Genomic DNA, 17,312 nt, shown 5'->3' on the forward strand with positions numbered 1-17,312 from the left:
CCGGGCTTGGGGTCGGGGCCGGGTTTGGGGTCGGGTTTGGGGTCGGGTTTGGGGTCGGGATGCCCGCAGCAGGAGGGTCCCGGGTGTCCGCCAGCCCCTGCGGGGGGACATCGGCAGCGAGAGGCGGGGAGGGGGGAGGCGGGCGGAGGAGGAGGAGGAGATGGAGGAGGAGGAGGAGGAGGAGGAGGAAAGGGCTCCAAACAACACGTGATCCCTGCGGAGCAGCGAGGGAGCCGGGGGAGGGGAGAGCGAGGGAGGGCGGCGAGGCAGAGGAGGGCAGCGGCCGCCGCTTTAAAGCCTCCCGGCGCCGCACCCGCGCTGCCCCCGGCCGAGCGCGGAGCTGGGAGCGGGGCTGAGCCGGCCCCGGCCCCGACCCCGGCCCCGGAGCCCCCCCAACCGGGGCCACCCCGCGGCCATGCGAGGCGGCCGCCCCCGGCGCCCCGCGGCTCGGCGCTGCTGCCCGCCGCGGCTGCCCGCCGCGCTGCGCTGAGCCCCGGCGCCCCGCGGCACCATGTCCCGCCGCAAGATCTCCTCCGAGTCCTTCAGCTCACTGGGCTCCGACTGCCCGGAGACCAGCCCCGAGGAGGAGGGCGAGTGTCCCCTGTCCCGCCTCTGCTGGAACGGCAGCCGCAGCCCCCCCGGCCCCTCCGATCCGTCCCTGGCAGCCGCATCCATCTCCATCACCGCCGCCGGCTCCGCCGCCTCCGCGGCCAGTGCCGGTGCTCGCCGCGCTCCTCGCCGCCGCCGGGTCAACCTGGACTCGCTGGGCGAGAGCATCCGCCGCCTGACCGCCCCCGCGGTGAGTGCTCCGCGACCCCCCGGCCCTGCCACGCAACCCCCCGGTGGCTGCGGGGCTCCGCTCGGCTTGTCCCGGGCTGCCGGAGCATCCGCTGCCCACGGTCGGGCCCGCGCTGGGCTGTGGGACCGTTGGAGGATAAAGGTTTTTTTGGGGGGAGAGGGGAATGAGGCACGTCCTGGCAGCCTCTTGATGCATTGAGGAGGGTCGCGAGAACCTCTTGTCGCGACATGGTGCGAGCGACAATTCGGGGTGAAAAGTTGCGTGCGTTTACACAGTGCGTGGCACGCTCGTTCTTCCTGCACCATACAGGAGACGTGAACTTAGTGCGTTTACAGGGCTTTTCCACACCGAGCGAGGTAAAAAGAAAGTTTTGACGTGCCGGTCAGAAATATTTCAGCAACAGATTGCCCTGCGCCTCACGGATGCACAGGCATTCCTGAGGTATCGGTTTCTTGTAAGTGTGCTTTGAAATCCATGACTCGTGGTTATCTCGATAGGTACACCTGTAACCGAGAGTCAGTGAAGCATTGTGCAAGCTAAAATAAAGAGTGAATTTGAGTTGAACCCGTCAAGTACGTCGGCATTGCTTTGGGAGACTGAAAGCAATGGCTCAGGAAGTCATGGTAGTTTCATGGAGAACAAACAGAAGGTTGTTCTCCAGCCCTACCATCACGGTTGTGCTACACTCCTATCTGTACCTCTGTGACCATCGCTACATTTCCCTAATAAAGTTTCAGCTGCAACTGAATGCTTGCTGCTTTCTGAGATAACATGTTAAGCCATAAAACGTTAATTGCAACAAGTAGCTTAATCTGTTAGACATCTGCATCTGCTAAATTTTGTGGCATTGAAATATCTTTTGGCATGTTCTTATTCAGCTTCAGAAATTACTTACAAGTCGAATCACCATCTGCTATCGGTTTGCTTTGGTTATAATGTACACTTTTCTGTTCAGCCTTGCTTGAACCAGCTAGATCAGGGTAGACAAGCAGGGTAGACAAGGGGAGAAGTTAGCAGTGCATTACATAGCTAATAGTTGTCCGGTTTCAGTAAAGACTTTTCTTTCCCATTGATTTTTTTTCTCCCTCTACTGGGAATCTGGGCTTGTAGTGCTGAAATTAATAGACGGTATCTCAGGTGGCTTGTCTTGTTTTAGTACAAAAAAAAATGAAGCTATTTAATTTGATAATAATACAACGGTATAATTAGAGCATGTGTTACCCAAAATATTTGAAGTATTCTGAAGTAGCTCAGTGCAGTATTTTTAGATAACCTTAGTATTTGTATTTTCCCAGCTTTGACTGTTACCTCCTGTAGGGAAATGCTATAAAAGACAACTACAGCTTTACAGCTTTGATGCATTATTGAATTTGTCTGAAAAATAAACACATTCTGTGACTTGCGAGATGGGAACAACTTCGATAGGTCTTACAGTCCTCTTTCCTTTGTGCTCTCAGAGAAATTTCTTTTAAGAACGCAAAAATTTCTTCCAACCTCGCCTTGATGTCCCAATCAACAGTTTCCATTGGCTTCCCTGAGAGATAATTATAACAGCCCATATTGCTGAAATCTGCATATTTTATTTTATTTTAATGTGTGATTCATGTGATACACATTGTTCAAAACCTTCTTTTTTGTCTTGGCATTGTAACTACTGCTTCATTCCCATCTTCCACATTTTGGCATAAATTAATGTGATTCAAGTCAGAAAAGTCATGTTGGCACAGTGATGGTGTAAGAAAAGAATTGGTCCCCCATCTTTTTGTTCTTGACCCTGAGAAATCACTTTTCAGGTGCTTTGCTATTTTGGTGCATTTTTTTCCTTGTTGAGAATCTTTTCTGTGCTGCTGAATATCTGCCTTCTTGCAACAAGTCAAATTACCATCTGTCTAACACTTCAAATCTGATTATTTTGTCGCATCTGCTAATATAAATCAGGAATAACTTCAATTAGAAGTTAAAAAAAATACTTTTCCTATAAAATTAGTGTCAAATGAGAGTCACTCATTATTTTTAAAATTAAAAGGCAAGTCTGAAGGGTGCAGTCACATATGTTCCTTCTGAACGAACAGCTTTAATTCTTTTCTATAGGTGTAGATATGTTTTTATTCCATAATTCTACAAAAATAGATTTCTGTTAAGTATATAAGCATGTACTGATGCACATATGAGTGTGTGTGTATATATGCTATATATATTGCCTGCAATGGCTTGATGTGTTCACTTCCAGCATTAATGCTGCAGTAATCTGTCCCCATCCCAGTGCTGAGCACTTTCAAAGTTGAAGGATGCTACAGGTTCCTGATGTTTGTACTTAGCCTTAATTTTGTGTATTCCTTTGCTGATGGCTGGGACTGAGGTACTGACTAAAATTACCATTTGTGTGTTTTCACCGATAGAAAATTCCCTGTGTGTTTAATACTGCAGAGGTGACGTTGTTTCAGTCTCGGTAGCAGGGGCTACTGAGAGCTGCTTGGGGATGCTCAGAGCCTTGATCTGGACAGGAGGAGCATCCAGGGGGTGAAGGAGTTGTACTGTAAGGGATGTCCATGGGACAGTGTGGCAAGAGGGCTGTGCAAGAGCGCTAGGTCTTATGAGGAGCGGTAGTGCAAAAGAGTGTATGAAAATATTATCTTCTGTGCAATGCATTCATGAGCATGAGTACAAACACACTGTCAGTGGAAAGGCAGATTCTGTAGAGTAAAATGCCGTAACGAAGTATTTGAGATATTTTATACCCAAATACAGTGAAAAGAAGTTACTACATTCTGTATCACTTGCAATCTTGCTCTCAAATTTAGGTGAGCGTGACTGCACAACTATTACTTCTGGTGGAACAATGGGAAAAAAATTAAAAAGTGAAACCTTAGGTTTGCAGGTTTTAATCCAGCCTCTTCTGCTTGCTCCTGGAGGACAGCTTCTAGCACTTTCCAGCACATGTGATTTTCCAACTTTTCTCTTAAATGCATTTTTAGAGATTTCCCTGCCGTGGTTATTCTAGAGGATGTAGGGGCCTGACCCTCAATCACCACAGGTTTGGTTTACATTCCCGTAGATTCTTAAAGGTTTTCTGACATGCCTGGATGGCTGAAGGATGGACGCTGTTCATTTGGAACTTGCTTACCCCAAACCCTCTCTTTTTTAATAGCCAGAAATAGGAGGATAGTAAGGTTCACCTCCCACCAAAGCAGCTGCATAATTTGGAGAAGCGTATTTGGTGGTGAGGAGGATGAGCAGAGCTCCATACGCATCCTACCGCGGGTGTTCACGAGTAGGGCGTGCAGGGGAAGGGCAGGCAGAGCAGTGTGGATGTGAGGAGGGAGGCAGCTTTTGTCCACAGCCTCACCAAGCAGGCAAGCTGTACACATACCAAACAGTGCTTGGAGCTGCTGCATGCATCCCACCTGAAGGCCAACTTCACTGGGCGAGCCGTGGCACTCAGCAGGAGGGCTGAGGCTCGCTGTGCAGCTGGGAGCCGCAGCCCAAAGACTCAGGACAAGCAGCCGTGTCTAGCATGGGCTGTGCTCGGCACCTGGCTGGGAAGGTGATGTTTTGTGGGACCAAATGTGGCCGCTCAGCATGAGAAACCCCAAGTCCGGGTATTACACACACTCTGCTCTTGTGACTCCTTTATCTCACGAGATCATGGCCAATGCATATTGCTCAACGTCTGGCTCTGCCCTCTAACAGCTTTTCATCCCTGTGATGTTCCCACAAAGCGGACCCTGTAATTGTGTAGGCAGCTCCTACCCACCCTAACGGCAGTCAAGCACCTAAATCATGTTCCTGGCTGGGCAGACATCCCTGCTGTCCTCTGTCCTCTGAACCACCACCACCGAAGGATCTTAGCTTTTATACCCTGTCAGAGAAATATGAGGCTAGATCCAGCAGCCGTCAAGACAAGTAGGTGCCCTTCTTACGGGGCTACGTTCGCATTTTTGGAGATAAATAATAAAATGCTAGGAACTCGGTAGGTACACTGATTTATGCCTTTGTTTTTAAGAAATCGTCTGCCATAAATAAATGTACATCACAAGAGAATTTAATGATATAGTTTTCTTTTAATTCCAGCTTTATTGTTGTGTTCCATTTTAAAGGATGAATTTTACACCCACAGTGACATAAATTTTGATTAATTATAACTAGAGATGATGATACTTTCTCCTGTTTATTCTCACCCTCAGTTTTTCTGCCTTTAAGGGCTCCACTATATGGGAATGGTATCCTGGCACCAGTGGACGCAGTTTTATTCTTTATAAATGCCATTTATTATCTTACTAAATTCTAGTTCCTTGCAGCAATTTTCACATTTGCTCCAGTTCTATCTTGACTTGTATCCAATACCAGGCTGAAAATAGAATCAAATTCAGAAAAAAAAAACACAATTTGTCACTGAGTTGAAAAGTCAAATACTCTGCTCCCATCTGAGGGGCATGGACTACCCTGAAGGAGTGGAGAGTGATTGGGCATGCATTCAGAGGAGACTGTGTACCCCGAAGCGCTGTGCTGATCTTTCTGGAAAGAGAGTTACAGCATGACACAGCATTAGACAGACTTACATTTCTGGTTGATTTTATTTTCTGAATGGCCTAGGTAACATCTCTCTTGAACTGTAAACATTATTAAGTGGAAATCACTTCTGGTATACTTTTCTGTTCATGCAGAATTATTCCTGATATCCTTTAAAGGCTCAGTTGAAGACACATTAAATTAAGAACATTTTTTTTCCTGTTTAAATTAGGAAGCTGCTACTGGCTTCTGCCAAATAGATTGAATTTAAGAATTGTCTTTTTGCTTTTTCCTGATAATGGGAGAAAAAAAGAACATAAAGACTATCATTTAGGTTCGTGTGCATGCTATTAATTCTGTCACTGCTGAAACTTCAAATTGTTTAATTGCAAATGAAACCTTCAGTGAGTGGAGGTGCGGTTTTGGTGGAGAAGTGCAAATGTAGCAGCTCAAATCAAGCCCGGTTTCATCATAAGCCTCTACCACTTAAGGAATAACTACTCTTGTTAGTATCAATAACAAGTTGTTGCCACTAGTACAAGACGTAGTGTTGATTTTTACATGAAAGTTTGTAAAAAGATTGCACACGTCTTCTGAGCTCATCATGATTCACATTAAGTCATCAGGTATACCCAAGCTTTACTGTTGTAAGAATAACTTCTGCCTAACTTTGTGAATGAAGTAGGATAATGCTAATGATATCCATATCAGCAGTGTGACTGGCTTATTCACTTAATAGCCCATGTTGGATGAGCTTTACGTGAGTAACATCCTTCTCAGGAAGATGGGTGTGAAGGAAAAAAAGCCTTGAAAATGGTGGCGAAAGACACATCCAATGAGAAACTCCTAGTTTCTAATTTCAACAAGCAAATAGGATTAAGTTTTCAAAATAAAATAAAGTCAGACTTTTGCCCAGTAGCTTTGAACTTACCAGAGGGAAAAAACATTCATACATGAGGTCACATGTGCAGCCTGTAGCCAGTCAATTTGCTATTTCATAGCGTGGAACAGAGCCGGGGAACATTCTGGGAAATGTTATTAATATTAGAATCATGATGGGTTTTGTTTGTTTGTCTTGTTTGGTGGCTAAACATCTCATGCATCTCATCTCAGCCTTAGCAAATAACATATTTTTTTAAAAATTAATTTAGCTGTACCCAGAGGACTGCAGCCTTGTATTGACCTTGGTGAAATTTTGTTTAGGGTGAACTTGAATATTTCACATCTAGTACTTAGCCTGTCCATAGTGATAGCTGCTTTCTTAATGTTTGTATAGTCCCAGGCTGAAATCTTGACTTTGCAGAGCATGGAAAAAAACGCTTCTCTGAAAACATTCATACTTTGCAGGCATCTCTCCTGCCTGAAGCAGATACCATATCAATATATGCCCCTAAATTGCAGCGTACAGCCATAGCTACATCAAAACAAGGGTGAATATCCGTCATCCACAACTACTTGAGCAGAGAGGTACCGCTTCACAGCAGCTCAGTGTAGTCCTGGTGAAACTTGGAAAGCCAACACAGAGACAAGCCCTCCTTTCCTCTTGTGCTAATGTTAAGGGCTGTTATATTATGCTATGAGGAAAAGAAATAGTTCTCATATCCAAGTTCTTTCTAGACGTGTCTGCTTGCAAACTTTTAAAAAAATAAAAAAATAAAAATGTGGTTCTTCCATACAGCTCAAAGCACCTTTGCAGCTGAGCATATGAAATTAGGCCCGGTTATGCTGAGGACAGTCGGTTTGTGCAGCAGAAGAAATTCCTTTAGAAGCACTGACATGTAAAGCCTTCCATTTCCTACCTGTCTCCTAGCATAGCACCAATGATTTTATGTAGTAGATGTGAGTTGCTTTAAAAATCAAACAGGTGGCATTGGAGGTAGATTATCTATTATGCTCTCACCTAGTGAATGTATTCTTTCTGCAACACAGAACAGATCTTCTATTCATCCCAGACATGGCTGAACTTCAAAAGATGAACAAAGTGATCCCAGACGGTATTATAATGGATAGCACCCTGAGATATTTATCCTTCACTGTCGAGGAGTTAGACTAGATGAACTAATGGGCAATTTCCATCCATAATGTCTGTGGTGCTTCTAGTTGAAAGGCAGCTGGGGATGCAGGAGTTATAATTTCTAATTATTAGTTATTTCTGTTTTATTTCTTTGGAGTGTTTGCATTGTTATTGCAATGAAATAGTATGAGGTAAAATTATTGGTCTCAGTGTTTATTTATTAAATTAATGTGTTTTCTCTGATGTGAACAAGTATTTCACTGTGAGACTACCCCGGTTTGTACAAACTGAGGAGCAGAATGGTCTCAGGTTTCGATACCAAGTGACCCTGAGCTCCAATGCTGTACCTTTACCTCGCCCCATCTGGATCACTGTGTGCTGCTGTAGTCATGCTGGTCTACAAGCAATTGGTATTTTTATATAAATCACAAAATTCTGGAGTCAGAAAGCTGGTTTTCATGAAGAAAAAATAAACTTCTAGCTTGCATAGTTACAGAGAAGAAAAGCGAGTGCATCCTAATGGTTCAGAAGCTAGAGAGCAAAAATAATATATTTTTCCTGATTATTTAAAGCACTATTAAACCCCCAAAGATGATTCTTTTAAAATTTTCAAATGGTTCCTTATGTTGGGTCTCAGCTTCTCCATTTCTGATTTTTGTCTGGACCCTTTCATTCCATTCTGCAGCTATTGGGAAGATGATGGGGAGGGATCCTGCCTGTACAGGATCTGTGAGGACCTGCTAGGGAGCCTGCCTCCATTCTGCATCATCAGTAAAAATTGTCAGATACCAAAGGAACTTTCCTTTCATTTTTCAGTTCTGTTTTTCCCTAGTAGCAGCAATTTCAATACTTATCTCTGCATGCCTGGCATTTGGGAAATGTTGATAAATGTTTGTCTTTAACTGGAGCCTTGATTCTTTGTTTACTGCCTCTTTAACGTCAATATTTGGGTGACCAGAAGAACAGTGAAAGAACAGCTTTCCACTGCTTTCATGATCCTGGGGTAAATATTAAAAAAAAAAAAACACAACCAACCAAACATACAAACAAACAAAAAACCCTACAGATATAAAACTGGCTATTTTTCCATTTATTTCCTTCCAGATGGGCCAGGTGCATACCAAATCATATGTGCTTAGAGCTCTGTAATCACCTATGCACAGAAACTTCACTAGAGCTGGTTTTGAAATATGAGAAGTGTTTTTCATTAATGAGAGATGCCCAGCAGTGAAGCTGACAATTAAAATCTTACACATCTGCTGAGTTAGTGATTGAACATTACAAATTTGAAACACTTAAAGCTTTCAGCATCCAAGTGCTGATTTGGCTGAGGTCTGTGGTAGCTTGTCTCTCCTGTATGTGATGCCTCTAGAAAGGACATTGCAACTCCCCAGGGCAGAGGAGTCTAGAGGAGCCCCCTGACTTTACAGACTTCCTTGAAGAAATTCTGATAGAAGTGAAGTGGTTTCTAGCTGAGACTATTACACTCTTCAGTGCAACTTTCATGTTTAAAATTTGTAGAAAATTTGTAGCACTCAAGTTCTTAAGAGCATGACTGTTAAACCACTTCTGAGGTTCAGCTAGGAGCCACTTAGTTTTTATCAAGGAAAATCTTTGAGGCCATGTTAGGATTAAGGAGAAACTGTGTGTTTGGCTGTTCTCTCAGCTCAGACCTCCCCATTCCATACAGTTCCTTTCTTATCTGGTGCTACCTGGTCATCATAAGATGCAAAAAGAATGGGATGGAGAATACGAAACTGCATTTATGTAAATTTAAACTGAGTCATCTGGAATACTCTGTGCAGTACTGTCACCGCATGGTGGGGTTTGTCTGTCCTCACATAAGCATTTAAAAGATGTGTCAGTCTACAGCAATCACTCAACATCCTACGTAGACAAAAGAAACAGGTATTTCCAAAGACTAAGTCTTGTATTAGATACCAACAGTAAAGTGAAATGAGTCACTTTGGGTACCTACAGTTGGACAGCACTTTGGGTACCTAGAGTTGGCCATTTATTTCCAAAGGCGTTGCAATCAAGTGAGAGACATTTCAGAGGCAACAGGCTATGGTTAGGGAATAGGCCAAAGTCTCTGTCCTCAGAGAAGAGATTGGAAAGCTTAAATTTGATTGCCTTGGGAAAGACATTTATAGCAAGGGATGCAATTAAAGTGGAAGCCTTTTCTCCTTTGTCTCCAAAACGTGAGGCAATGAAGTTGAAAGAAGGGAAAATTAATCAAAAAAAAAAAGTTTTTTTTTTTTCAGACAATGTCCATTTAAACTAGAATTCTTTTTCAAAGGAAGTTGCCTGAGTAAGAAAAATCAAATTGAATACTTCAAGATCATTTAGACAAATATCTTCATAAACATTTTCAAGATCATTTAGACAAATATCTTCATAAACATTTTCTTCAGCTAGTCTTAAAAACACCTCTGAAGCTATACCCCTAGTTTCAGGTCTTGGACCAGTTTCGCACTACTGTAGAACAGGGTGAGGTCAAGCGAGAAGGGCAGGTTTTCCTCCAAAGGCATCCTGCAAGGCGGGCACTGCGAACAGAGGGGACTGGTGGAGTCACAGTGGCTGTTGCAGTGTCGTGGCCAGAATCCCTGCCTGCTGCTGTGCAACAGCATCCTGCTCTGGTTTAATTGCCGAGTTGCCAGACAGAAGAGCTGTAGGAGGTGGTGAGGGGGCTTTGTAGAGGTCCTGCAGAGCCAAGAGCCTGAGCCCCATGTTGCAAGGAAAGAGAAACAACTAGAGACAATCCTTGAGGGTCAGGAGTGGAAACTCCTGAGATGGGGGAGGCTGGAGGCTTATTACTTCTGGCCATGCATCTGGGCACCCTTTTCCACCTGTGGTTCAGCAGTTATGGAGCAAATGCAGTGCCCTGGGAAGAGGTGGGAGAGATGACCTACCTTGCCATGAGGCATCAGAGCCAATTGAGCCTCAACTGCTAGAGGCTCCAACAAAAAGGAGAGTAGCAGTTATCAGAAACTGTCTCCCGAGGAGACAGAGGCATTCATCTGCCAGCCTGCCCTGCTGCCTCAGGAGGTCTGCTGCTTGCCAGGAGCTCAGACATGATGTTGCAAACAGGCTGCCAAGACTTGTCTGGCCTTCGACTATGAACCCTGCTGCTCGTCCATGTGGGCACCAACTATGCAGCCAGGGGAGACCTTGAGAATATCAGAAGTGACTACATGGTTTTGAGGGCAAGGACAAAGGGCCTGGGGGTCCAGTTGGGGTCTCTTTAATCCTGCTGATGAGGGGGAAAGGCTCAGGTTGGAGTGGACACATTTAGTGAGGCAGCCCCTGTGGCTGGTGTTGCTGGCAGGGCTTTGATCTCTGTGGATGTAGGGCACTCACTCTCTGAGGAGTAAAGACTACTGAGCAAGAAGGGATTTATCTGACAAAGTGGGGTGAGGATGTCTTTGACAACAGGCTTCCTGATCTTGATGAGGGCTTCAAACTATGTTTGTTTGCAAAGGGTCTACATTGTCTGAAGAGAAGGTGGTGGTGGTAGGGTAGGTAGGGTGGGTAGGGTGGAAGGTAGGGTGGTAGGTGGTAGGCAGTGAAAAATATCTGGGGGACAACATGGTGGAAGAGGTTCTTGTGCTTACTTTGTGAAAGCAAGATGACCAGGGGCCCATTTTAAGGAACAAATAGGTGACACTGAGCTTGGACCTCATGCATTAGCACACACATCTTGTGTGGGATGGCTTTCAGGACAGGAGTGCTGCAGGGAATGGACACAGGATGTTCATGATGGACAGGCTGGGAAGGTGAGGAGCATGAGCAGCGCTCTGTGCAAAGGAGTGACCAAAATGTGCAGACAGTTGTCTTTTGATGGGGCAAGTTGGCCCAGAGCTTGTGGTCAGGAGCAGAGGATGGTTTAGCAGAGGTGGTGTGTTGGTACATGTCTGCTACACATTGGCTGATCAAGAAGTGAAAGTAGAGAAAAACTTCAGACAGCTGAGACAGCTGGAGGGAGCCTCAAAATTGCAGGCCTTAATACTCACAGGGGAATTCAGCCAATCCAATATCAACTGGAAGGGCAATAGAGATGCAGGAGATCTTTGGAGCTGATGGGGCGGGGGGGCGGGGGGGCGGGGGGGGAAATACTCTGCTGGAGCTATTGCTCAAAAGCAATGAAGAATGGTTGAAGATATAATGGTTGATGGGAGCCTTGGCTACAGTGATTATGAGATGCTGGAGTTCAAAACACAGAGAGAAGTGGGAAAGATGAGTAAGTGGAATCACAGCCTCATACTTCAGGAGAGCAGATTTTGGCTTGTTCATAGATCTTGGCAGGATCCAACAGGCAACTAGCATGGAGGGTAGAGGGACACAGGAAGTTGTTTGATCTTTGGGGACCCTTTTACACCCTCCTCAAAGCTCCAGAATGGTTGATTATGGTATGCAGAATGTCAAAAAAGCATGGAAGAAGGCCAGCATGTGTCAAGAGGTACCTCAGGACAGAGCTCAAATGCAAAAAAAAGATGTCTACAGAAGTTGGAAGCAGGGGTGTGCTGTCCTGGAAGAGTACAGAGGCGTTGCCTGAGCATGCGGGGATGGAGATAGGAAAGCCTCCCAGTCATGGCAATCAGGGGAGGTACCTGATGACTGGAAAAAAGCTAACATCACACAAGGCACTAAGAAAGATGAGGATCCAGGGAACTATGGACAAATCAGCCTAACTCTAGTCCGTGGGACAGTGAAGGAGCAAATCATTTTGCAAACCTTTTATGAGAAAAAAAAAAGAAAAGAAAAGAAAAGAAAAAAGGACAAGGTGGTGACTGGGAACAGCCAGACCAAATTTTACCCCTTTACACCCTTTAATACCCTTTGTATGCTTTTATGCCCTTTTACAAGGATGAATTGTACCTGACCAACCTGATTGACTTCTGTAATGAGATGACTGGCTCAATGGATGAAGGGATGTTGTTCACCTTGCCTTTAGAAAGGTCTTTGGCATGGTCTCCTATAGTGTCCTTAGAGCCAAACTGGTGAGATATGGACTGCATAAGTGGATGATAAGGTGGGTGGAAAATTGACTAGACCTTTGGGCTCAAAAGGTGGCAATCAGTAGCAAAAAGTCAAATTATCAACCAACTACCTCTGCGTTTTCTTCAGGGATTGATAAGGGGGCCAGCAAAGGACTACCAGGATGGTTAGACTATGGAGCTGGTGACATCTGAGGAGTGGCTGGGGAAGCTGCATCTGTTCAGCTTTTAAGAAGAAACAGTTTTGAGCTGTATTGCAGTCTACAGTTACTTGATCATGGGAAGTAGGGAAGATAGAACTGGACTTTTCTCAGGGGTGCACAGTGCAAGAATGAGAGGCAGGAAAGTTGGAAAATGGAAGTTCCAAATCAATATTAAAAAAAAAAATATGAGGGTGATCAAACACTGGCACAGGTTTGGATCTCCATTGTTGGAGGCACTCAAAACTCATCTGGAGAAGGATCTGAGCAACCAGTTCTAACAGGTATGACTCTGAGCAGGACATTGAACTATGAAACTTTCAAAGGTTCCTTCAAATGTATATAAACCTGTGATTCTGTGATTTTTTTTACAGTTTCCTTTGACACATTAGGGTTAGCCATGGCTTGCTATCTGGATTCAGAGTTAATTCAGGGAAGTCCTATAGCCTCTGCTATGCAAAAGATCAGTCAGATTATTTTCAGTGGTTCCTTCTGCCGTATATTTTATCATTCCAGATGGAGCTTGGACATGATCTGGTATGGCAATTTTTGGATTAATTTACATGTAACAATAGCAGTACTGTCATGTCTAAATTTGGATTGCCCTTAGAAACCTGAACTGATGTAACTGTTTCACAATGCAGACAAAAGAGCAGTAAATCATTATAATCAAAATAAATCATTAAAATTTACTGTTTTAGGTGATAAATGCTATTTTACATTTATATATATATATATATTTAATTTTAAGTGGTCTTGAAGTTTTAAAACCGCTTCAGTAAACAACGGCCACTGGGTACCTGCATGGCATAGACTTACATTGCAGCAGAGGAAGTGCATTATTATAAACTGTCTTTTATCTTCCCTAACAGCAGAAGCTATGCTTCTTTGAGAGATGATGTGTATTATGCTACTAGAAGAAGGTTTAGTTATTTTGTCTTCATCAAGTCTTGCTGTTGGATGCTGAAAAGAGATGGAAATGTTTTCCTACCCACTCTCTCTCTCATAGGCAATGCAGAGTCAGTAGCGGAAGAAGTAGAACACCAAACTGCTTGTGTAGGCAGCTGTAGGCAGGTGTCATTTTTCTTCTCTCCCTTTTATTTAGTCATGGCAAGATGGTCATAGTGACAAAATTACAGCTATAGCAAAGGTACATTCACCACTGATTACAATAAACTGAGAAGGTGAGCACAGTGGCTTTCTAACCATGCACAGTGACATGCCATTCTTGTCAGAAATGGAGAAAGACTTTGTGACTCAGGTTGGTTTTCATATTAACTATGGGCACAATGCACAGAGCTCTGTTTATGACCAGTGTTTTAATCTGAAATCCTACTTTTTGCTTTAATATTTTACTAATATTTGTACTTACTTTTTAATTATTTTCTAATATTTGGAAGGATATGCCAGTAAAAAGGTGTATGAGTGTATGGGATTGTATAAAGTTCTCTGACAATACTTAGGCAGATGATTTAGCTTACAGAGGAGAGTTAGTAGTACGTGAGCTATTCTTATTTCATTCAGCACTGTGGGAGAAGGGAGGTGATTGATGAAATAAGCTCAGGACTTGGAGGTTGCTTATATGGTCAAATCTTGAGGTATTCAAACGGGTTTTTCCATGGGTAAGAAGTGCAACATCTGTGCATCAAGAATGAGAAGGGGAAAGACAATCCCCAGAGGACTGCTTAAGTGTCATGAAGCTGCGAAAGTTCTTGAGAACAGAAAAGTGCTATTTTTCTTCCTCTCCACTATGGAACCAAGCATTGCTGCCTTCCATACGCTCGCTGTAAAAGTACTTTGGGGGATCCAGAAATGAGATCTAATTCAACAATCAAAATTTTCCAGTGTTCTATGTTTCATGTCAGAGGAGGTCCTGGTGGAGTACTTAAGTTCTGTGTGTAGGAGTGGGGCTGAGGGAAATGCAGTATGGAAATAGGAGATGGCAGCTGTCTAGACCTCTTTATTTAAAGCCATTTTACTTTGCCTGGTTGGTAGAGTGGGAATTTTCTATATGTGAAGAATGGATTTTTGTGCCTACTGAGCACAGGAAAGCTTTTGAGTTTCTGAGAGAACATGCCGTGAAATACGTTTGTAGCCCATCAGGCCTAAGGACCTCAACACCTCCCATACAACCAAGGAGGGATGAATTTTTGGTATGTGGTGGTTTCATTCATATGACACTTCCACTGTGTTTTGCAAAAGAACACATAACTTTTAATGCCCTTTAGCACAGGAAACCTAGCTCCTGCAGAGATGTGAAGTAATTATCTGATAAAGTATTATCAAAAAATAATAATAATAAAAAACAAATACTTAAATCCAAGTTGGGTACCTTTGTCTGATCTCTGTCACCAGGACAGAATGTACAGGTGAAAAACTTCAGATTTGGTACAAGCCAGCCATTCTGAAAGAAGGATGTTTTGTCATAATGTCTTGAAGCTGCAACAGGGGTGGTTCAGGCTAGATATCAGGAAAGGGTTCTTCACTGAGAGGGTGGTCGGGCACTGGGATAGGCTCCCCAGGGCAGTGGTCATGGCACCGAGCCTGCTGGAGTTCAAGAAGCGTTTGGACAATGCTCTCAGACACACGGTCTGATTTTTTGGGTGGTTCTTTGGGGACCCAGGAGTTGGACTTGATGATCCTTGTGCGTCCCTTCCAACTCTGGATAGTCTATGATTCCATGATTCTGTAAGTGACTTGGAACATTCCAAAGAGAATAACTTGGATTTTACATTTGCTTGATTTACCTGAAGATCGCTCATGTATTTATTCAAAAAAATAGGAACAGCAGCACTGGCAGTAGCAGCAGTATTAGTAGCAGTAGCAGTAGTAGTTGTAAGGAAAACAGACGCATATATGAACATATGTATTTTGGTGAATACTGTAGTGGTATTAATAATGAAAATAAACACAGATATGCACATACATTGCTTGGTGAACACCTGTTAAAATGGAACAGCATATAAATGCTTGAAGCATGTCATGATTTTCTTTTGATGAACTTGAGCTTCCTGATGATTTAAAAGATAACTTGGGAGTTACAACTTGTCAGGAAAGCAAGCCAAAATAAAATATGTCTTTATAATCTTCTTTAATGCAAAATGCTCTAGTGAGCATACAAAGTTTAAAAACCCAAATGGCTTTTCCTGGATATACTTTCAGCACAAAATAATAGCATTTTCTTGCAGACTATTTAAAATTAATTATTTTAAAGTAATGAGATAATTGGTAGGTGATAGTTTGGGAAAGCTATTAGTGAAGTGGCTTCTTTGTTATGCACAAATAGTCTTGTTAGCAGTATAAATTATATGTCTTATTGTAAAGTTCATTCTTATTTAAATGGTGAAGTAAGATACAAGGAATGAGTAATATTTCCTATCCATTGCCATTGGCACCTGACAGGTAGATAATCTGAGGAGTAAAACTGGGGCAAAATATTGTATTGGAAGATTTGTTAATTAAACTGTGCTATACTTCCATAATCTTACTTTTTCTTTTTTTTTTTTTTTTTTTTATTCTTCCATAGCCTCAGACTATTCGGCAAACTCTTCAAAGGACACTGCAGTATTTTGAGCATCAAGTTATTGGGTAAGTGTTAATGTGAGGTAGTGAAAGATGCACGGAGTGTTTTCCTTTATGCTTTCAAAGCTACGGCCTTGACTGACAAGCTTTTTAATTTTTCTCACAAATTCTGAGGGAAGCTCTGGAGTAGCAGTACACATTAGAGATGTTAGTGATAAACTGCTGTTCAGTCCTGCTTTCATTCAATCCCATCACAGCATGACTGCTCCTCTAACAGTGACATTTCCTATATAAGGAGAATTAAGGAATCTTTTTGTAAAAGTATAGGATCTACTCCAATTTGCTTTTTGTAGAACCACATGAGATTTCTGGAAAATGTATTTATGCTATGACCTGAGGCCCCAGTCTTGCAAAGCCCTACATCATTTCTTGTTATATACATGCGTAAGATTGCATACCATACTTGCAGATTTTTTGCAGAAGCAGGGCAGAAAACCACCTCCTAAGAGTTCAATAAGAAAATTAAGAGATGACTGAGGAGTAAAAGGAAAGTGATAGCAATTATCATCATGAAAACCCGAGCCATTCTCCGAGTGATTGAAATAATCTCCTCTCAAGCTTTTTCTTACCTGCACAAGTATTTTATTGTCAAAGACAGCCCACGTTTCTAACAGAGTCAGAATACAATGGCTGCATGTCTATAGCCCTTAAATGGTGGTGCCATGTGACAAATGAAGAATGCTGTCCTCTGAATTTAATTACACAGATGTAAGGGAATTTTTTTTTCAGGCAGCTCTCAGGGTCTTTTCAGAATTTATGACATTGTTTGAAGCTCAGTGCACTGGAGGAAATTGTCCTTGCATGTTTCTCAATGTTTGGTTAAAATTCAAAGGGTGCCCTAGCTTGGTAGATGACATTTGCAATGTTAGCGCATTTGGCTGGCACCTGAAGGCAGTGAGGGAGCCAATCTTGGCAGATAATTATGATGTCCACCACAGGACAGGCAAAGGGAGAAGCCTTTTGGCTGCCACTTTGATCCTAAAAAAATTGCTTGAAGTCTCATGTTAGGAGACTTCAGTGGGTGAAACAGTGCCTTGCAAAAAGCATATGTGCAAAAACAATGCAGCTTCTAATTTATGGCCACATGTGGTTTACATATCCTTATTTTAATGGACGAAGTTTAATAATGGGACACTCCGGAAACCTGTAATTCCCGTAACTTATGGCACGCTTTGACTCAAGTTTTTGAATGCCAATGTAAATTTAAGTAC

At 43.1% G+C, this 17,312-nt stretch overlaps 1 protein-coding gene across 1 annotated transcript in view; it reads left to right on the plus strand.

Annotated features, from left to right (window-relative positions):
* The first annotated feature begins 320 nt into the window (after window positions 1–320).
* GUCY1A2 (guanylate cyclase 1 soluble subunit alpha 2) overlaps window positions 321–17,312 on the plus strand; it is a 158,836-nt gene continuing 141,844 nt past the window's right edge. Inside the window, exons 1-2 of the mRNA XM_035542651.2 lie at window positions 321–799; window positions 16,046–16,107. Coding sequence (XP_035398544.1) covers window positions 512–799; window positions 16,046–16,107 — 350 coding nt within the window. The 5' untranslated portion in view covers window positions 321–511. The remainder of the gene's footprint in view (window positions 800–16,045; window positions 16,108–17,312) is intronic.

This window comes from Cygnus atratus, chromosome 1, assembly GCF_013377495.2.
Source record: "Cygnus atratus isolate AKBS03 ecotype Queensland, Australia chromosome 1, CAtr_DNAZoo_HiC_assembly, whole genome shotgun sequence".
Classification (NCBI taxonomy): Eukaryota; Metazoa; Chordata; class Aves; order Anseriformes; family Anatidae; genus Cygnus; species Cygnus atratus.